At 43.7% G+C, this 22,019-nt stretch overlaps 3 protein-coding genes across 6 annotated transcripts; 2 read left to right on the top strand and 1 right to left on the bottom strand.

The window, feature by feature from the left end:
• Positions 1–3,716: 3,716 nt before the first annotated feature.
• Positions 3,717–17,093, top strand: LRR1 (leucine rich repeat protein 1). Of its 4 annotated transcripts, none has more exons than XM_067030674.1 (4): positions 3,717–4,444; positions 8,109–8,210; positions 10,207–10,928; positions 15,661–17,093. In XM_067030674.1, exons 1-4 carry the CDS (start codon positions 4,232–4,234, stop codon positions 15,899–15,901), a joined length of 1,278 nt encoding a protein of 425 aa, XP_066886775.1. In that variant the 5' UTR covers positions 3,717–4,231; the 3' UTR covers positions 15,902–17,093. The 4 variants fall into 4 exon arrangements, with proteins under 4 accessions (XP_066886775.1, XP_058913078.1, XP_066886777.1 ...); XM_059057095.2 differs by having other exon boundaries at positions 8,112–8,210; positions 15,661–16,106; XM_067030676.1 differs by lacking the exon at positions 8,109–8,210 and having other exon boundaries at positions 15,661–15,989.
• Positions 17,094–18,152: 1,059 nt separating this feature from the next.
• RPL36AL (ribosomal protein L36a like) lies at positions 18,153–19,441 on the bottom strand. Its single transcript, XM_059057120.2, has 2 exons — positions 19,352–19,441; positions 18,153–18,604 (listed from the first exon to the last, which is right to left on the bottom strand). The coding sequence occupies exon 2, from the start codon at positions 18,571–18,573 to the stop codon at positions 18,253–18,255; it is 321 nt and encodes a 106-aa protein (XP_058913103.1). The 5' UTR covers positions 18,574–18,604; positions 19,352–19,441; the 3' UTR covers positions 18,153–18,252.
• Positions 19,442–19,498: 57 nt separating this feature from the next.
• Positions 19,499–21,951, top strand: MGAT2 (alpha-1,6-mannosyl-glycoprotein 2-beta-N-acetylglucosaminyltransferase). Its single transcript, XM_059057094.2, has one exon. The coding sequence runs from the start codon at positions 20,045–20,047 to the stop codon at positions 21,383–21,385; it is 1,341 nt and encodes a 446-aa protein (XP_058913077.1). The 5' UTR covers positions 19,499–20,044; the 3' UTR covers positions 21,386–21,951.
• The last annotated feature ends 68 nt before the right edge of the window (positions 21,952–22,019 follow it).

Raw genomic sequence — 22,019 nt, 5'->3', positions numbered from 1 at the left:
AGCTCTGAACTGACATGGCAATACTAAGAAGGGGCAGTTGGGGGATTAATTAGGAAATTATAGTGGAAACACAACCTATAAAACATGATCAGGGCTTCCCTCGTGGCACAGTGGCTGAGAGTCCGCCTGCCGATGTAGGGGACGTGGGTTCGTGCCCCGGTCCGGGAAGATCCCACATGCCGCAGAGAGGCTGGGCCCGTGAGCCATGGCCGCTGAGCCTGCGCGTCCGGAGCCTGTGCTCCGCAACGGGAGAGGCCACAACAGTGAGAGGCCCGCGTACCGCAAAAAACAAAAACATGATCAAAGAGTGTCAACAGGGAAAAGGGAAACCACACTCCATCTCAGCTGGGACTTGAACCCACGATCCCTGACTTTAGGAAGGACCTCGAACCCACTGTCTTTTAATTGAAACCACTCACCTAGTATAGGACTTACTGAAACTCAGTTTCTTTTGTCACTTTGCAGAAAAGGCAAAGTGGCAAACGAAGAGTGAGTTTATTATCATATGTAGGACGCTTGTGAGAGATACAAACAGGCAGGCAAGGCAGCCCCAAGAACAAAGAGGGCTATATTTTTATAATCAAACAAAACGTGGGGAGGGGAGAAGACCACCTGCTTCCTCACTTTTTGGTAGATGTCAAGGTGATAGGGACAGGGTAAAGGAACAAAGTAGGTAATTAAATAGTTAATCCCACTAGGGGATTGTAAGTAGATAAAAAAGTATTGGAGACCCCTGTAAGTTAATGACTACTCAAGAAAGCAGGTTTGCTTAACCACAAGAGCAAGCAGGCTTGCTTAGCAATAAAACCATGCAACAGAAGCATGAGACATGCCCCCAAACAATAAAACAATGGTGGTATGAGACCCACTGGACATCCTGTCCAGTGAGCTCAGTAAGTTATTAATTCCTAGGACATGCTCCTCTGGGCACATTAAAAACAAAAATATAAAGAAAGGGTGACAGGGCTTCCCTGGTGGCGCAGTGGTTGAGAGTCTGCCTGCTGATGCAGGGGACACAGGTTTGTGCCCTGGTCCGGGAAGATACCACATGCCGAGGAGCAGCTGGGCCCGTGAGCCATGGCCACTGAGCCTGCGCGTACGGAGCCTGCGCTCCGCAATGGGAGAGGCCACAACAGTGAGAGGCCCGTGTTCCACAAAAAAAAATAAAAATAAAAATAAAAAAGGGTGACATTATACTGAAATGATTTAACCATTTTTAGCATATGTTACTGCCTTTTTGCTTATTTCCATTGTGCCATGACAGTCCTGGCTTGACCATGTAGGGACAAGAAAAGTCCCCCAGCCAACATGGAGGAGGAACTGATGATGAAAGTGTGATGTCTACTCAGGAATGAGGAAGATGGTGGTCTTCCCCACCCCCAACTTTTTCTTTGATTATAAAACCATAGCCCACTAAGTTCTTGGGGTGCAGCAACCTCTCTCCCTCCTGCTTATAAGCCTCACAAGCATCCTATTCTAATAAATCACTTCTTATCTATCACTTTGCCTCTCTCTGAATTCTTTCTTCCATGAGACAAAGAACTGGAGCTCCTTGGAGCCCCCTAGCGGTTTTGAAGGCTTACATTGTAAGTTCCTCCTTTGACCCTATACAGTCTATCTAATTGGGATGGTCATGGAACTATTTAAGTCAAATATATATTAGCAAAAGGGTGGTAACGTATACTAAAACACGGTCATTCATCTCCAGTTTTGGTATAATGTCCCCTTTCACCTAGTTTTTTTCCCCTTTCACCTATATTCCTGTCTTCGCTACATGCAGTAATGCAACCCTTTAAGGACCACTAACTCCCTGACTTCATGTGACAAGATTCCGACTCCATATCTATCGTCTTGTGTTTTAACTATCAGGGTTTGTGGCTTGAGTGTGCCTGGCACTTGGATGCTTCTGGTCTTCCTTCAAGTTAAGAGTAGATTGTTGCTAGATAACTGGATTCTTTTCTTGAGTGATCATTAGCTTACAACAGTCTCCCAAACTCCCTTAATATTTCCTTTCTGTCTTTAATCCCCTGGTGAGATTTGTAAACTAATTATCCTACTCTATCACTATCAAAAGCAGCACTATAAAGGTCTAATTCTTAGGTGTATATTTGTTGACTATATAGCTTTATTTAGTTTTTAAAAAATTTTATTTATTTATGTCTGCATTGGGTCTTTGTTGCTGTGCGTGGGCTTTCTCCAGTTGCAACGAGTGGGAGCTACTCTTCGTTGCAGTGCGCAGGCTTCTCATTACGGTGGCTTCTCTTGCTGCAGAGCACGGGCTCTAGGTGTATGGGCTTCAGTAGTTGAGGTGTGCAGGCTCTAGAGCACAGGTTCAGTATTTGTGGCACACGGGTTCAGCAGCTCCTCGGCATGTGGGATCTTCCCTGACCTGGTTTCGAACCCCGTGTCCCCTGCATTGTCAGGCGGATTCTAAACCTCTGCGCCACCAGGGAAGTCCCAGCTTTATTTAGTTTAGATGAAATTTACCATTAAAAAAACTAGCTCCAAGATCTGGTCCCAACGTGCTAGGGCAGACAAGTCTACACTGTTCATAGACTGTGCCCTCTCCAAGAACATGATGACATTTGATTTTACTAGCTTGAACCCAGCTGAGCTACAAACCTGAGTAAAGTTTACTGTGGGCACAAATTCGGGAAGTCAGAGATATTCAATTATCTATTGAATGCCTGGTATGCACAGAAACCTGGAGAAATAAAAGGAATGAAAAGTAATTTTAGGGAATTCCCTGGCGGTCCAGTGGTTAGGACTCAGGTGCTCTCACTGCCAGGGGCAGGGTTTGATCCCTGGTCGGGGAATTCCCATAAGCCATGCAGCGTGGCCAAAAAATAAATAAATAAAATAAAATTACAACAGTTTGTCCAACATTTAAAATGTTCCCAGCTCCCAACTTTTTCTACAGGTTCGGAGGTATATTTTAACACTTGTTTACGCAGGTTTTTTAAATTTTCATCTCTGTTATTACCCACTCAAAGAACAAAAAATAGGTAATTCCTATAAAGTCCAATTTCTTTGAAAATTCTAGGGTGTCGTTTTAGTTTAATCCTTTTTCTCTCTAGCCATAAGATTAACTGCTGGTAAATGCTGAGTAGTACTTTCATGCTCTACAAGCAAGAATACTAAATAGGAAAAAAAAAGTAATTTTTTATTACCTTATCACCACTTTCCATGAACCAACTTTGTTTTTCAGAAGATAATTAACGGATAACCCTCTAGGTTCAAACTGTTGTACACAGAGACGCTCATTCAAGAATAAATCATTATATTGTCACAACTGAATTGAAAATTATTTTTGGACACCATTTCACACTTGTGAAAGTACATCTTAGACAAAATGGAATACTTAATACAAATCTGGGACCAGCGAGAGGCGAGCACGAAAAATTTAAGTGGGCGAGACTACTACGACCCTAAGTGTGAGCGCCTCCCTCGCCCCACCCAGGGCCTGGCCCTTCTTTAATAAATGCAATAAGGAGTGTGAAGGGTATGCGTCTGGGGTCTGGACGGTCTTTCCAAGCCTTAGATGCAGTTAAGCCAGCCACTCCATCCAACCCACTAGCGGTTGCAAACTGGGAATTTGTTCAACAGGAATTGCCAAGTCAAATATTGTCATATCAAGTTCCCTTCTGACGTGGCAGGTGTAGCCTCCGAAGCACCAAAAACAAAACAAAACACCAGCCCATCAGCGCCGGGAAATGTCGCGCCCCAACTGGCACTAGGCAACTCGCAAAGGGCCGAAGGTATGTAGGCAAAAAGTCTTCCCCGGTAACAGAGGAGCTGATGCCTTTCCTTGGGAAACTCAAGGACCCCACGTGTGAGTGCAGCACATTAAGGGTCAACAGCGGAAACTAGGACTCGGCCCCGAACTATAATAGCTGCGGCCGTCAGCGCCCGCTCCCAGGGAAGCACGTGGCGCCCCCGCCGATCGCCGGTTTCGGGAGACGCGCGCCGGGTCCTCAGGTGGTCGGTGCCCGCCCTTCGCGGGCCGCAGCCACAGTGCGGGCTTGACCCTGCAAGGGAGAGGGGACGCCGTCCGTCCCCGCAGGACTCGTGGAGCCGCTGTACAAAGAAACCGGAGACGTCGGCACCACGAGCGGGAAGGCAGATCCCCGGACAGCCGCGTGCTCGAGGACCCCGGCGGCGGCGCGGCGCGGCGGGAAGGGGGAAGTTTCAAAGCCGAGAGGTGGCAGCTGGTTGCTTGACCTCCGGCGAGATGAAGCTGCACTGCGAGGTGGAGGTGGTCAGTCGGCATTTGCCGGCCTTGGGGCTGAGGAACCGGGGCAAGGGCGTCCGGGCGGTGTTGAGCCTCTGTCAGCAGGCGCCCAGGACTCAGCCGCGGCCCCAAGCTGGGGGCGAGCGGGGCGGCCGGCACCCCGCCTGCCTGTTAATTTCCACCCTGAAGGACAAGCTCGGGACCCGCTATGAGGTGCGTGAAGCAGGCAGGTCAGGGGTGGCAGCCGGGCGCTCTTGCCCTAAGCTCCCGACTGTTTCCGAGGCTGGACTCCGTCTTAGGGGTTCCTGAGCGCCCGGCCCCCGAACCCCATGACCACCCGGACCCAGGCGTCTCCCTACGGACCCCGAGGAGGAAAGATTTTGAGAGTGCACTTCTTATTTTTCTTGCCCGTTTCTGCGACTTTGTATTGACAGACTTGCTGTTTAGTAGTAGATAGCAGCCCCGCCCCTTTAAAGCCTTGGAAATTTCGGCCTGCCGGATTAAACTATAAACGAAGCATCGGTCCAGTTTGGGGGAACTGTAAAATGACTACATTTTGGTTCAATAGATTCTGTTTCTCCACAGGCTTTTCGCTAGTTTTGTCTGTTTGTTGGTTTGTTTGTTTTAAGACTTTGTGGGGTGTTTCTAAGGTCATTAGGCCAGATTAGTACAGTAGTAAAGCAGTAATGCTTGGGTTGCATCTTGATATTTTTATTAAAGTTATTGGTTGCTGCATCTCTCTCTCTCTTTTTTTTTTCTCCTCACGTTTGATTTCCTAAGTCTTGATTTGTTAGGTCCAAGACCTTTTCGTATCTACCTAGCAGTAGTAAACCCTACAGAAGAAGTTGAAAGTTGAAGTATAATTTTTTGAAGTAGAATTTTTAAAGCGCAAGTTTTATAAAATCCTTTTACGTTGATTACCAAGCACGTTATTTTGTGAAAATGACTGGAATACGCTTGTGCTTACTATAATAAAATTGAGGGGACAATTCATCACCCGCCATTTCATCTGACTTTTGACTGGATTTTATACAATTTCTGGGATTATTTCCCTTACAGTGTTTTACTCCTCAGTGAATACTCACAGTTGAGGAAAGGAGTTACTGCTGTTTCATTCAGAGCCACGTAAATGTTTTGGTTTATTATTTATTTATTTAATTTATTTACGGCGGCATTGGGTCTTTTGTTGCTGCGCACGGGCTTTCTCTAGTTGCGGCGAGCAGGGGCTACTCCTCGCTGCGGTGCCTGGGCCTCCCATTGCTGTGGCTTCTCCTGTTGCAGAGCGCGGGCTCTAGGCGCACAGGCTCAGCAGTAGTGGCACACGGGCTAGCCGCTCTGCAGCATGTGGGATCTTCCCGGACCAGAGCTTGAACCCGTGTCCCCTGCATTGGCAGGCGGACTCCCACCCACTGCAGCACCAGGGAAGTCCCCACGTAAATGTTTGATGTGAGTAGTTGAAAGTCTAAATAATTCCCTGCTTTCCATGGAATCAGTTCGTATAATTTTTCGAATTAAAAGGACTTTAGAAATCACCCAAATTTTAAAGGTTAGAAAACTGTTAGGTGACAAAAGCAAACTCAACCAGAATTGGGTCTCCCTTTTCTCCCTGTTGTCTTCCCCTAAAACCTATCTTTTCATGCCCAGCTTAGGTACTGCCTATTTTCAGAGTCTGTTATGATCTCTCCTTTAAAACTTTTACTGCACTGATCGTCAGTAGCTGACTTAACCAAAATTTTATTGTAAACTGCTAGCTGAAAACTTACTGTGTGCAGGGTGCAGTGCTAGATACTGTGGGAAGTAAACCTGATTTAGTCACTTTTTCCAAGACTAGAAAGGGAGAAACAGAAACCACCACTTACAAAGGTGGGCCATGATAAGTGCTGTAATAAAGGTAGAAGCAGAGTAGTATAATACCAAAAATGAGATCAATTCTGATTAAAGGTCTTGAGAAAGTTTTGTAGAAGAGGTGGTGCCAAAAAAAAAAAAAAGAAGAGGTGGTGCCACAGCGTTTGGGACATAGTAGGTGTCAAGTAAACATTGGTTGAATTAAGGTGGTTTTGTCCTGGGCCTTGAAGAGTAGTTGTTAGTACTCAGTATGGAAGTATCTTGGGGCTCTTTCTTACAACCCTCTACTCTTCTGTCCTGACTTCAGCTGTCATCCATTTGACTGTGATTTCCAAATATGTTCTTTAGCTAGTCCTCTCCATTAACTTCCAACTTGAGCCAGCTACCTACTGGAAATCTTCACTTGGATGTGTAGCAGTATTTCAAACTCAAAATATCCCCAGATTAATTTTCCTTGCCACCCCTAACCCTGCTTTTCTGACAGTCTTCTGCAACCCTTTAAGTAGTATTCTGCCCCATCCAGGCACCTTAAAGCCTTTCCCTCCCCACATCCAATATATTATTGAATTCTTTCAATTCTGCTTCCTAGGTAGCTTTCATATCTTCATACCTCCTTCCATCCCAGCTGTAATCTAAATCACTATTGTCCCTTGCCTGGCTAGTTTCTTAAAGGATCTCCCTACTTCTACCGTTGTCTTTTTCCATCCCGTTCTCCCCGTCCCAAAGTTCATTCTTACACTGTAGTTAAAGGAAACTTTTCCAAATGTAGACCTATCTTTAAGTCAGTCAGTGGATATCACTGTTCCTAGGATAAAATCCAAACTTCTTAATATAGTTTACAAAATCTTTCACCATCTAATCTCTGTTTACCTCTCCAGGCTCACCTGCCTCTTTTCACTGGATCTTTCAGGCATACTGAAGGTTTTTGAGCTCCTCACAGCTACCAAGCTCTCCTACCTTCAAGGCTTTGAACACATTGTTCCATCTTCTTGGTATGCTACCCCCTGTGTCTTCCCCCAGTATCTTCAGTTGCCTAACATCTCTTAATCCTTCATTCTTACCTTTAAGGTCACTTTCATACCCCTTTGCTAATAAGGTCTTACAGCAGCCTGTACTTCCCTTCTTTTAATATTTGTTATGCTTGTAATTACTTGTTTAATAACTGTCTCTTATGAGATTGCCAACTTGATTAGTGTAATTACCATGCTGGTCTTATTTACCACTGTTGTCCCAAGCCCCCTGTCATAGCACCTGGTACATAGTGGCTTCTCAATAAATAGTTGTTGCATTGAAGTCTGAAGCAGAAGCAACATCAGTCATTAAAAATTTTTGAGTAGCTATTATGTGTCAGTCACTTTTCTGGCTCCAGGGAAATAAAGGTGAACAAAGGAGACAAGATTCCTGCTTTCACTGAGTTTATATCTTGTGGGAGGCATGCCCACCCCAGACTAATGGGCTGAAGTTAAGAAGGCAAGTAACAGCTATTCGCAATGGGAGAAAATAAGCATTCTCCTCAAACACAGGGGTTTCTGTTTCCGAAGAAGAAAGAGTTACTGGACAGGTAGAACAATTACGTCTTTTTTTTGGCTGCATTGGGTCTTCGTTGCGGTGTGCAGGCTTCTTATTGCGGTGGCTTCTCTTGTTGCGGAGCACGGGCTTTAGGTGCGTGGGCTTCAGTAGTTGTGGCGCGCAGGCTCAGTAGTTGTGGCGCACGGGCTTAGTTGCTTCACGGCATGTGGGATCTTCCAGGACCAGGGCTCAAACCTGTGTCCCCTGCATTGGCAGGCGGATTCTTAACCACTGCGCCACCAAGGAAGGCCCAGAACAATTATATCTTACCAGAAGCTAGATAAGGAGTGTAAATACCCCAAAAACCAACCAAACAAAAAAACCTTTAAATCTTAAAACCATAGAACACACAGACTTAAGGACTAAAGGCCAAACCAAACCTGGCAAAGTGACTGGCACATTCTAGTTGTAATAAATATTGAATAACAGTACCTGGTTTTGGTTTTTTCCCATTGGTTTTAAGCAGCTAAAGGAGAACATTGAGCAGTTCTTCACCAAATTTGTGGATGAGGGGAAAGCCACTGTTCGGTTAAAGGAGCCTCCTGTGGATATCTGTCTAAGTAAGGTATGGTATTAAAAATGTTAATGCCTAGATTGGTTGACTGTAAAGAGAATAGAGGCTCTTTTAGGATCCTGATACCCACATAGCTGAACAGAGAAAGTCACCTGCTGGTATGTTTGAAGAAGTGACGGCAGTTTCCCTGTCATGCAGGTATGGCCTCTAAAAGGGCAGAGTCAGTCTCAGAAAAGTTGCCCAGGATGGGAAGGGAAACTGGGTTTGCTTCTGTGCCCAAGGTGGAGCCTCATGGTATTCTTAGACAGAACTCTGTAAGGCAGGTGGCACAGGTCTACATTTTGCCAGCTGAATCACAGGTGATGAATCTAAATTTGGTGTTAAAAAAAAAGAATGAAATACAATTATAAACACTTCAGGGGGTATTTTACTCACTGTAATCGCTTTTTAAAATACATAAACGATTAGAATAAAAAACTGTTTTTCTTCTTTGCCTTATCTCACTTTTTCCTTTTCCCCCTTCCCAGAGGGTAGGAGCAGTGATTTGTTCAACCTTGCAGTATCCTTAACCCCAAGCCACATGCTTTGTAAACATTAAAAGTTTAATAACTGTTTAAGGTATTTGTATTGAATGGAGGTGTTTTGTCCTACCTCCTCCTGTTCTTCTGGTTTTTCATTTTCTCTTGATATTCAGCCTATCTTTCCACTAACTCCTTCTACCTAAAAACAAGCTGAGAGGTCCTACCAATTAAGAAAGTAGAATAGACAAATTTCTGGAAAATCAAGGCTATATCTATTGGCTCCACTTTCTTGCTATCTCTTTTGACCTCTGCTTTCACTGGTTACTCACAAAACACTGCCTCAGAGATCAGTGATCTTCCTATTTGCCAATCACATTGCCATTATTTCTTATCCTTTCTGAGCTCTGTAGAACTTGACACTGATGACCACTCTGGACCTACTTGCTGGACTACTTCACCTAGGTCACCAGACTTTCCTCACTCCACTTCACTGTGTATACTGCTGCCAAATAGCTCTTGTCATGTAATTCTCCACTCAAAATTCTTCAGTGATTTCCCACAGCCTAATCATTCTGTCCTCCTTACCTTGGCATCAAGCTCATCTGTAATCTATCCCTGTACTATATTTCTCCTCTTTTACTGCTCTACAAAGCTCCTACATTCCAACCAAATAGGATCATATACTTAGTTTCCCAAACTTGCTGAAAGTTCTCTCATATAAACTTTATGAAACTTCTAAAGTATCCTGCAAGTATTAGTTATTTTTATTGATTGATGACTTAGTTCACATACCACTTTATTAGTGATTTCCGTGTCCAGCTGGAAGCAGTCTCTTTTGCTCTGCGGCATGTGGGATCTTCCCGGACCGGGGCACGAACCCGCGTCCCCTGCATCGGCAGGCGGATTCTCAACCACTGCGCCACCAGGGAAGCCCTGGAAGCAGTCTCTTGCTTTTGATGTTTTCTAGTACTTTTGGCATTGAGTGCTATTTGGCCTTGCTTTTGACAGGGCCATTGCTTTTCACGATTCCTAGTGTTTGTGAATAACCCCCCCTAGGTGTTTTGCAGCTCACTGCACTACCTCATTCTATCTCAGAGGCACTGGAGATTTGGGTCAGTTCATCTTTTTTTTTTTTTTTTTTTTTTTTTTTTGATTTTGGTTACTAAGCTTAAGTGTCTTTTTTTTAAATTGGATTTTAGTTGATGGGTCAGTTAATCTTAAACCCAAATCTTAAGTGGAATCTTTTCATGCTTTCATGTTTTATTTTATACTCTTATGGTTCCCCCTGTGAACAGTTTTATTTAGTGTATGTCTCAATATAATTTTTTCAAAAACTTTTAAAGTTTTTTGTATTTGTATTGAAATTTAGTGAAAATAGAGTACTAAAAAAATTTGTACATCCATTTTCAATAAATGATTGTATGATTTGCATATATAACTTTACAGACTTTGTTTAGGATGGATTAGCATGGATGCATTATCTAAAATGGAATTTATAATTGTATAACTTATTTTTATGTATTCAGGCCAATTCCAGCAGTCTAAAGGGTTTCCTTTCAGCTATGAGACTGGCTCACAGAGGCTGTGATGTTGAGGCACCACTTTTAACCCTCACAACAGTGAAGACTTCAGAATTTGAAAAATTTAAAACTAAAATGGTTATCACATCCAAAAAGGACTATCCTCTAAGCAAGAACTTCCCCTATTCTCTGGAACATCTTCAGACTTCTTATTGTGGGCTTGTCCGGGTTGATATGCGTATGCTTTCCTTAAAAAACCTTAGAAAATTAGACTTGAGTCACAACCATATAAAAAAGCTTCCAGCTACAATCGGAGACCTCATCCACCTTCAAGAACTTAACCTGAATGATAATCACTTGGAGTCATTTAGTGTAGCCTTGTGTCAGTCTACACTCCAGAAGTCACTTCGGAGTTTGGATCTCAGCAAGAACAAAATTAAGGCACTCCCTGTGCAGTTCTGCCAGCTCCAGGAACTTATACATTTAAAACTTGATGATAATGAATTGATTCGACTTCCTTTCAAGATGGGACAACTGACAAACCTGCGTTTTTTGTCAGCGGCTCGAAATAAGCTTCCGTTTTTGCCTAGTGAATTTAAAAATTTATCCCTTGAGTACTTGGATCTTTTTGGAAATATTTTTGAACAACCAAAAGTCCTTCCAGTTATAAAGCTGCAAATGCCTTTAACTTTATTGGAATCTTCTGCGCGAACCGTACTATATAATAGGTAAGACTTTGATAGCATCCTGGTATTCTCATCCTCAGAGTAACAAAGTCTTTAACATAGCTTATGATGCTGTGCACAATGACGCTTTGCTCCAGTGGCCGTCTTGCTGTTCCTTACCTATGCTTAGAATGCTTTTCCTCCAGAAAGTCTCATAGCTTACTTTCTCACTTCAGTTCTCTGCGCAAGTGGCACCCCGGAATGGTCTTTCCTGACTACTCTATCTAAAGTTTTATCCCCCACCCCCTTACATTGCTTGATTTTTTTTTGTCATAGGATTTATTACCTGGAATGATATATTTTTTTTAACATTTGTTCATTTTCTATCAGATATTCTCACTAGAATGTAAGATCCATGAGGGCATGGACTTTGCCTTATTCTCCACTATTTCCCTTGGGTCTAAAATGTGATATCTATCCCCCATACCTGCATTAGTTAGGGAATGCATGAATGAAGAATGAGTGAGTGAGTGAATGAATCAATGAATGACATTGTTTCTCAGAGTCTGGTTCCCTGACCAGGAACATCAGCATCACCTAGGAATTTGTTAGAGGTGCAAGTTCTTGAGCTTCACCCCACACCTGCTGAATCAGAAATTCTGAAGGTGGGGTCTGGCTATCTGTGTTTTAACAAGTCCTCCAGGTATCTCTGATACAGTCTAAAAGTTTGAGAACTCCAGTCTGGCATAGTGGTAAAGTGTGGTCTTTGGAGTCAGACTTAGGTGTGATTCCTGGCTTCACGTGGCTTTAGCAAGTTATTTAACCTCTTTGATTGAATCCCATCTATGAAGCAGGAACAATAATACTCACTTTACAGAGTTGTGACGATAAATGATCTAATGTAATGGCAAAGCATTTGGCATATAGGAGGACTCAATAGCTCCTGTTCTCTTCCCTTGTCTTTGAACACTAACTGCAGTTGGTCATGAGACACCAAACTCCAGTTACTCATTTTATTCAGGCTTCTTTCATATAGGAGTGGAAGCTAAGATGTGAACCAAATTACTATTGAGTGCCTGTAAAATGGTACGAGCACCATATTTCGAAGAAGAGATTCTTAACTTTTTTTTAGTGGGGAGAGACTCTTAAAAAAAGAAAGAAATGACAGAAGTTATGGGCCTAGAAAAATACACAGATGAATAAACAGACTTTTGCATACAAGTTTATAATATTCATAGAACCCACTGAAACCCAAGCCAGGCTTTCCTCTTCACCATCCCTAGCTTAAGAGCTCTTATCCTAAAGCAGTGGTTCTCAAATTTTACTTCACATTTAGAATCACATGAGGAGCTTCAAAAAATTCTGATGGTTAGTCCCCACCCCAGACTTATTAAATCAGAATGTTTGGGAAGGGACTTCCCTGGTGGCGCAGTGTTTAAGAATCCGCCTGCCAATGCAGAGGACACGGGTTAGGTCCCTGCTCCGGGAAGGTCCCACATGTCGTGGAGCAACTAAGCCTGTGTGCCACAAATACTGAGCCTGCGCGCTAGAGCCCGGGAGCCACAACTACTCAGCCCGCGTGCTGCGGCTACTGAAGCCCGGGCGCCCTAGAGCCTGTGCTCCGCAGCAAGAGAAGCCCGCGCACCGCCACGAAGAGTAGCCCTCGCTCACCACAACTAGAGAAAGCCCGTGCCCAGTAACGAAGACCCAACTCAGCCAAAAATAAATAAATAATAAATAAATTTGAGGGGGAAAAAAAGGATGGGAGTAGGATCCAATATTTTTTTTAATTCCCCAGGTATTCTAATGTATGGCCAGCTAAGATTAAGAACCGCTGCTTGCTTCTCAAACTTTAAGTGCATTCACATCACCTCGGAGTCTTGTTTAGCAGATTCTGTTTTAGAGGTCTGCGGTAGAGATCTGCTTTTTAAGCCTACATTCCAGGCAAGGCCGCTAGTCCATGAACTACACTTTGAATACAAAGGCTCTAAAAGTAACTAAGGACTCATTATTGTTTTAAGGAAGTGATCCTCAGAAGTTGAGAGTGCTGGGGCTTCCCTGGTGGCGCAGTGGTTGAGAATCCACCTGCCGATGCAGGGGACACGGGTTCGTGCCCCGGTCCAGGAAGATCCCACATGCCGCGGAGCGGCTGGGCCCGTGAGCCATGGCCGCTGAGCCTGCGCGTCCAAAAAAAAAAAAAAAAAGAAGTTGAGAGTGCATCACAATCATGCTTATTTGTAACACAGTACTTACTAAAGCAGATTGCTGGTCCCCACCCTGCATCTATAACAAGTTCCAAGAGAATGTTGATGCTGCTGGTCGGGGGACCACACTTTGAGAACCACTGGTTTAAGGCATTGACTCTTAACTAGGAGTTGAGAATTACCTATTAAATGACAATACATGTAAGTACCTAGAACAGTGCCTTGTTCATAATAGGTCCCAATAAATACTTATTGGATGTATAAATACAAGTAATTTGCTTCTCTGGCAATTAAAAACCAATGTTGTTAGCATTAGTTGTGGAGGAGTTCCTAAATAATATAGATGAGAAATATATATCTAGATTTTCTGGTAATATAGGTCCTAGATTCTACCTCAGACCAACTAGTTCAGAATCTCCAGAGATGGACCCCTATTGTATGTCATATATTTTTAAAAATCTCCAGAAGTGATACTGATGATTCAGGTTAAGACCACTGATTTGTGAGAAATCTAAATGGTGTCTTTTGGAAATGTACTGCTCCCGAGTTTCTTGTTCAATGCTTTGTCTGAGACTTACATATGAAAAAAATAATATATTGTACTTATTCAAATTTGAAAATTATGTCCAAATGAGAAATACTATAAATGGTTACTGATGATTTGAAAATATCATAACAGATTGGCTAAGATGACTCTAATCTTTACTAAAGTATAATTTTGCATGTTTTGAGCTCCCTTGTTTTAAAAAGAATATAGATCCAAAGCCATGAGAACAGCATCTGTTATCTACCTATTGATAAATTGTCCTCACTGGGACTTCCCTGGAGGCACAGTGGTTAAGAATCCGCCTGCCAATGCAGGGGACACGGGTTCAATCCCTGGTCCGGGAAGATCCCACGTGCTGCGGAGCAGCTAAACCCATGCGCCACAACTACTGAGCCTGCACTCTAGAGCCCGCGAGCCACAACTACTGAAGCCTGCACGCCTAGAGCCCACACACCAAGAGAAGCCACTGCAATGAGAAGCCCGCGCACCGCAACAAAGAGTAGCCCCCACTCATCTCAACTAGAGAAAGCCCTCGTGCAGCAACAAAGACCCAATGCAGCCAAAAATAAATAAATTTATCTTAAAAAATTGTCCTAACTACTGGTTATAAACATAAAGTTATAGTCTATTAGAAAAATATGTGGTAACTTAAATTATGTTGGCTAGAAAGTACAGTTTTTAACTGTTTCCTGTTTCCTTAGACTATAACCAATAGCCTAGAATGTAAACATATGTTTTTTAAAAAAATTGTTACTTACACAAGTAATAAATTTGTACATGTGAAAAAATTAAAAATTGCAAACAAGGCCAATACCAAATCCCTTAGGAAAAGTAGGCCACTATTTTTGATTTGATGTGTGTCTTTTCAGACTTTTCTAATAGGGTTTTAAACTCCAGTTTAAATTATAATAGTAGGTTTTATTTATTTGTTGAAAAAGATCTGAACACCTATTATGTGCCAGCCTAGGTACTAAAAAAACAACAAAGAGAGCAGTGTGGGGGAGACGCAAAGTGACGGCAGTATGGTTGTGTTTAGGGTGGAGTAGCGAGCTGGAGCTGGGTGGTGGGCAGGCAACCTCAAGAGACTGTCTCAGTGTCTTGTAGATGAGGGTTTTGAGTTTGACTTGATTTGATTTTTTTTTGACTTAGTTGGATTTTAATTGTATTGGGCGCCATTGAAATTTTAAGCAAGAGGGTGAATGACTTAATTTAAGCAAGGTTAAATTGCTTACTTGGCTACTAAAGTAAAACTAATGTCCCAAACAACATGTGTTTTAAATTTGTTTCACACAATTTAAAATTCCCTTTTGAACATTTGATGCCTATGACAGTATATGGATTTATTTATTTATTTATTTTTCAATTAATTCATTTATTTTTGGCTGTGTTGGGTCTTCATTGTGGTGCGCGGGCTTCTCATTGGGGTGTCTTCTCGTGGCGGAGCATGGACTCTAGGTGCACGGGCTTCAGTAGTTGTGGCTCACGGGCTCAGTAGTTGTGGTGCATGGGCTTAGTTGCTCCACAGCATGTGGGATCTTCCGACCAGGGCTCAAACCCGTGTTGCCTGCATTGGCAGGCAGATTCTTAACCACTGCCACCAGGGAAGCCCCTATATGGATTTATTTAAATAAATGTTTCTTCACAGATAGAACTGAGTAATTCTCTCATTACCATTTATAAGAATTGTATGACAGAGCCATACGTTTAAATTATGTTACACTGGTCATACAGTATAATTATATAAAGGACAGATGGCTCTTTCATTGTATTCAGTGGGTTATGCTATTAAGTGGTGGTGCTAAAAGATACTTTATGGAGTGGTATAGATCCTCTTAGGTTTACAAAATATGTCATATGCTGTTATTTAGTATATTTTCCCCATTTGTACCAGTTAGGAAAATAAAACAATATACTGAGTTAATTAATAGGGTAATTTTATTTTTTCACGGTTATAATTTCAGTGTCCAGTAATTCATGTCCTAATACATTGTTCTGAATCTAGTAACACATTAAAAAATATTTTTAAAATATTTTTTTCCAATAGGATTCCTTATGGCTCGCGTATCATTCCATTCCATCTTTGCCAAGATTTGGATACTGCAAAAACCTGTGTTTGTGGAAGATTCTGTCTAAGTTGTTTTATTCAAGGAACTACTACCATGAACCTACACTCTGTTGCGCACACTGTGGTCTTAGTAGATAATATGGGTGGTACTGAAGCACCTGTTGTCTCTTACTTCTGTTCTCTAGCCTGTTACGTAAATTCCTGTGATATGTTAAAGTAATAAGTGATACCACAAAAAAATTCCATTTAGTTACAGGCCAATTTGGGACTCTTATTGTTTAAATGTCAAATTGGAGAAAGGGAAGTTTTTCGTGGGTTTTGTATACTTGCTTGAGGGGAAGAATGTGTTAGTGTAACATTTTCGATCATTTGGCTGTAATATCTTAATTTCATTAAAACCTAATTTTATTGTGGTGTTAACTTTTATCAGTTTATTGCACTTGTGTTATTTCAGCCTAGTGTTTCCAGAATGGGTTGTGGGGTCATTTTTTAATGTTAAACAGATATTGATCCCAACCACTCTGGTCATAGAATTTTCTTATCAATTTTCATCTTGCATTTCAGTTAAAGAAATTGAATTTCTGGGGACTTCCCTGGTGGTCCAGTGGCTAAGACTCTGTGCTCCCAGTGCAGGGGGCCCAGGTTCAATCCCGGGTCAGGGAACTAGATCCCATATGCCACAACTAAGACCCAGTGCAGCCAAATAAATATTTTTTTTTTAAATTGAGTTTCTGTATGCAGAAAATATACTTTGGACTAATATAAACTGTAGTGAGAACTTGTTTGACATGAAACTACATGTAAATTTTTAAGTACTTTTGTGTTTTTCAGGTATATTATTCTAAATATTTATGGAATTTTATATTCACCATACATAAAGTAGGAGTTGCTTTGGACAAATAGACTTAAGCTTTTACAAGTTTTATAATATTAATTCCATAATCTTTGTTGTGATTTCTAAGTTTTTTAGGGCTGGAATGAGGTTTTGGGGTTGGGTGGGAGTAGCAGAAAATTGCTCCGTTTACTAAGTTCTGTATTATATGAGGGTGGTTCTTTTTGTTTTAGTCACTTAATATGTTTAAGTTTTTTGATTAAAAAACGGATAGCAATATATCAGCCACAATATACCAGCTAAAGGGTGATTAGGATTTGAACTAGGGCAGAGGATATATAAAAGGAACCAACTTAAAAGAATCTTGGAAAATGGAAGCTGAACTGTTTCATTCTCCTCATTCCCACTGTCTTTCAAATTAGCCTCTCTCCTAGATCACTGCAACAGTGTCAGAACTAGCTTCTGGGAACAAAGGAGGGAAAAGAGTGAAAGTAACTAGAATCCTCTCTGTGAACCTAGATCGGGGATTTCCAGCCCAGGTTTTATACTGCCTTCTAAAGTTAATAAACTTTTGCTCTTTAAAACTAAGAATTCTGTAATTAAGTATCTTAGGATTTTCTGAAGTCATAAATTGGTGAGACATTGCCTGAAAATATTATAAAACTATATTAAAACATGGTTCTTTAAAAAGTGAAGTTTTGGGCTTCCCTGGTGGCGCAGTGGTTGAGAGTCTGCCTGCCGATGCAGGGGACACGGGTTCGTGCCCCAGTCCGGGAGGATACCACGTGCTGCGGAGCGGCTGGGCCCGTGAGCCATGGCCACGGAGCCGGCGCGTCCGGAGCCTGTGCTCCGCAACAGGAGAGGCCACAGCAGTGAGAGGCCCCGCGTACCGCAAAAAAAAAAAAAAAAAAAAAAAAAAGTGAAGTTTTGTGGCATAGTTAAAAGTAATTTAGTGCATATCTGATTTTTACAGTGGCATAGTTAAAAGTAATTTAGTGCATATCTGATTTTTACATGTTCCTGTAGAAAGACAATTATTTCATCAATAAATGTAGATATAAAAAGTCTGTGTTGGGAATAAGTGCCCATCATGTTATTCCTACACCCTAGCCCTTTGCATTCTTGCTTATCTACAAGCCATCCCCATTGTAAGCATCTTAGCCTAAAATTCATATACAAAAAGCAGGGTCTTTATTTATTTTTGGCTGCATTGGGTCTTTGTTGCTGCGTGCGGCTTTCTCTAGTTGTGGTGTGCGGGCTTCTCATTGGATGGCTTCTCTTGTTGCGGAGCTCGGGCTCTAGGCATGTGGGCTTCAGTGGCTCACGGGCTCTAGAGCGCAGGCTCAGTAGTTGTGGCGCACGGGCTTAGTTGCTCCGCAGCACGTGGGATCTTCCCGGACTAGGGCTTGAACCCGTGTCCCCTGCATCGGCAGGTGGATTCTTAACCACTGCGCCGCCAGTGAAGGCCACCTTCTTTTTATATAAATACAAGATGCTAATTCTTGTGGAACTAAATTTAAATAATGAATTTGATAAGAGGATGAACCTTAATTCACTTACAAATAATTTACCATTATTTCTTTAATTTAGAGCCAAATTAGGCCTGCGATTTTACTTATATTTTAAAAAATACAAAAGATTTGAGTAAGAATATCACTATATTTATTCTCATACAGGCAATTTTTCTATAACTTCAACATTTTGCCCTCAAAAATAGAAGAACAAAAGATTCCCAAAGCTTAGAACTGGATCACTTGGCCCTTTCTCTTCTTATCTCCTCCGAGTTCAAAATGCTTGCATCTCTTAATGGCCAGCATCCTCTTGGACCTGCAGTTGGGCTCAACACATTCAAGCCTCAGTACGATCTTCTTTGTGGTTTTAGCCTTCTTCCGGAAAATTGGCTTTGTTTGCCCACCATAGCCACTCTGCTTCCGATCATAGCGCCTCTTTCCCTGGGCATACAGGGAATCTTTGCCCTTCTTATACTGGGTCACTTTGTGAGGCTGATGCTTTCCACACTTCTTACAGAAAGTCCTTCGGGTTTTAGGTACATTGACCATCTTTGCAGTAGAGGTGTCTTCACGATGAAAACTGTTGTAAAATATTTAAAATATGGCAGCAAACGTTAAACATTTTGAAAATTCAAGTGTTTTATAAATATTTATAGGAAGATAACATTACGTAAGTCAGTAACGTATAATTGCACCAAGTATTCATTTTCCGTATGAGTAAATGCACATATACGTGCACAGCTTTTTGGAATCCTTAAAATTACTGGAGCATTTAAAGAATGAGACTCACTGAAAAACAGCAAGAGCAGCAGCACAGGGACGCCCAGTACAGTTTCCCCCACAAAGTGGGTTCCTTTGGGGCTTAATTTACCGTGGTTGCCCAACAACTAAAGCGTAGTGGTGTGACACCTAATTTTCTTCGGCAGAAAAGAAGGCCGAAGCTAGAGTTTATTTTCGCCTCTCCGCGCACCCTCTCCCTCCATGTTCTAGCTCCGGGGCATGCCCGACTCGGGGCGCGGTGTAGAGCCATCTCCACGGCCTGCCCCGTCCCTTCTCCGAGGACCGCATCAGCCCGGTTGCACTTTTCCCTCCGAAGCATCGTCATCCTTTACTCAGCAGCTCTGAAGGCTGACGTGTCCCTAAACAGTGCCTCCCGGCCCAGCAGCCGCCATGCGGGAGCTCCTTTCCGGAAGAGAGAAGCCCGTTTTTGAAATCCACCAACCAAGGAGGCGGGCCTCGCCCTCCCTCTCCTACCAGGGCCCACACGGCCCAGCCCTGGATCCTGAGCACTGGGGACTCCAGCCGGGATCGCCACCACCCCGCATACCTGGAAACTCTGCGTCCACGTTCCTGCTTCGTTCTGCTCACGCCTCACAGGAAAGGAAGGAACGCGCCGGATGTAGGAACTGAGCCTGAGCGACAGCGCTGCGGCCCAATAGGCAGCGGGCGGCGACGGCTGTGCGTCTCCAGACTCGACCGGGAAGCGCCAACCGACGGCCGGAGGGGCGGTGCGGAGGGGTGTGGGGCTGGGGACCGCGGCGCTCGGCTGGCCAGTCGCTGGTTGTCAGGACAGTCGCCGCCGGAGTAGGGCGAGGCTGCGTCTCTCGCAGCCTCGCTGGGACGTCCGGGGCCGCGTAAAGATGAGAGCACAGAGGACGCAGGGCCGCTGGAGGCGCAGGTAACGGAGCCGGGGTGCGGTGGGGCCGCGACAGGCTTCTTCCCGGACCAGTGCTGGATGGAGAGGACCGAGGCGACGCCGTGCCGCGGCTCCTAGCGGCGGGGCCGGTGCCCGAGCTGCAGCTGCCAGGCGAGGATGTGTGGAGCCCGGGCGGCGCGGGGGAGCTGAGAGCCTTCGGGCCCCAGGACCCCCGGGGTCCGGGATGAGTTAGCGAGGACAACCGTGGGGGCCAGTTCCGACTGCTGCAAGGCCACGGCCGCCTCCCGCCCGCCCCTTCCGCGCCGGAGCCGCTAGCTCCTTTCCGCGCCCGTCCGCCTGCCTGCGCTCCCGGCGCCGGAGACCATGAGGTTCCGCATCTACAAGCGGAAGGTACTGATCTTGACGCTTGTGGTGGCCGCTTGCGGCTTCGTCCTCTGGAGCAGCAATGGGCGACAGAGGAAGAACGAGGCCCTCGCCCCGCCGCTGCTGGACGCCGAGTCCGTGCGGGGTGCAGGCGCCCGGGCCGGGGACCATCCCGCCGTGTCCGTGGGCATCCGCCGGGGCTCCAACGAGTCGGCGGCTCCGCTAGTCGCGGCGGCCCCGCACCCCGAGGTGGACAACCTGACGCTGCGGTACCGGTCCTTGGTGTACCAGCTGAACTTTGACCAGACGGTGAGGAATGTAGGTAAGGCCGGCTCCTGGGCCCCCCGAGAGCTGGTGCTGGTGGTCCAGGTGCATAACCGGCCTGAATACCTCAAACTGCTGCTGGACTCACTTCGAAAAGCCCAGGGAATCGACAACGTCTTCGTCATCTTTAGCCATGACTTCTGGTCGATCGAGATCAATCAGCTGATTGCTGGGGTGGATTTCTGTCCAGTTCTGCAGGTGTTCTTTCCTTTTAGTATTCAGTTGTACCCCAACGAGTTTCCGGGCACTGACCCCAGAGATTGCCCCAGAGACGTGGAGAAGAATGCAGCTTTGCAGATGGGATGCATTAATGCTGAATATCCCGACTCCTTCGGCCATTATAGAGAGGCCAAATTCTCGCAAACCAAACACCACTGGTGGTGGAAGCTGCATTTTGTATGGGAGAGGGTCAAAGTCCTTCGAGACTATGCTGGCCTCATACTTTTCCTAGAAGAGGATCACTACTTAGCCCCAGACTTTTACCATGTCTTCAAAAAGATGTGGCAGTTAAAGCAGCAAGAGTGTCCTGAGTGTGATGTTCTCTCCCTGGGGACCTATACTGCCATTCGCAGTTTCTATGGCGTTGCTGACAAGGTAGATGTGAAAACGTGGAAATCCACAGAGCACAATATGGGTCTGGCCTTGACTCGGGATGCGTATCAGAAGCTGATTGAGTGCACAGATACTTTCTGTACTTATGATGATTATAACTGGGACTGGACCCTTCAGTATTTGACTGTATCTTGTCTTCCAAAATTCTGGAAAGTGCTGGTTCCTCAAGTTCCTAGGATTTTTCATGCTGGAGACTGTGGTATGCACCACCAAAAAACCTGTAGACCATCCACCCAGAGTGCCCAAATTGAGTCACTCTTAAATAATAACAAACAGTACCTGTTTCCAGAAACTCTAACTATCAGTGAGAAGTTTATGGCAGCCCTTTCCCCACCTAGGAAAAATGGAGGGTGGGGAGATATTAGGGACCATGAACTCTGTAAAAGTTATAGAAGACTGCAGTAAAAAATCACAATTACAAAAACAAAAGTAGTGACAGTCTTCTATTTTTGATATTTGTCCAAATAGAATATACAATTGAATAAAAGGTTTTAGGAACTGGTTTCTGCTTTAATACAACAACAAAATTCTTGTAAAAGGTGTCCCAATATAGTAATCTTTTCCTTTTATGTCAGATTGATTTAAAACACAAGTTTTCATTTTGAGAATTGGGTTTTAAAGCTCAATGTGTATCTGTTAAAGGTAATCATTATGGTTAATTGATAAGAGAGAAGAGGGGAAATTTTATTTAAATTGCATCTATTAATCTTTTTATCCAGAACTTTGTACACTTTTCCACGTTCAAGACTTCTTTTAAGTACAGCAAAATTTATTTAAAATTGTCATATTAGTAAAAAGTATTACAGTGGAATTGTTAAGAGTATTAATGGAACAAGCTCAGCTTCACTCTTGACACAGTTACTAGGAAGGGATTGCTTCACTGGTTTTATAACTCGAAAGTTATGTTTGTTAAACACCCTGTCAGAACAGTGTCATTTTCAGTATTAAAGATTCCTGTATTATTGTGTTAAGATTTGCCTGTGCTTTGGAACCTTCATAGAACACACTTTCTTTTGGAATGTATTTGACTGATAAAGTT

Source organism: Kogia breviceps, chromosome 3, assembly GCF_026419965.1.
Source record: "Kogia breviceps isolate mKogBre1 chromosome 3, mKogBre1 haplotype 1, whole genome shotgun sequence".
Lineage (NCBI taxonomy): Eukaryota > Metazoa > Chordata > Mammalia > Artiodactyla > Physeteridae > Kogia > Kogia breviceps.
The sequence above is the reverse complement of the archived record's forward strand: the minus strand, read 5'-3'. Positions and strand labels throughout refer to the sequence as shown.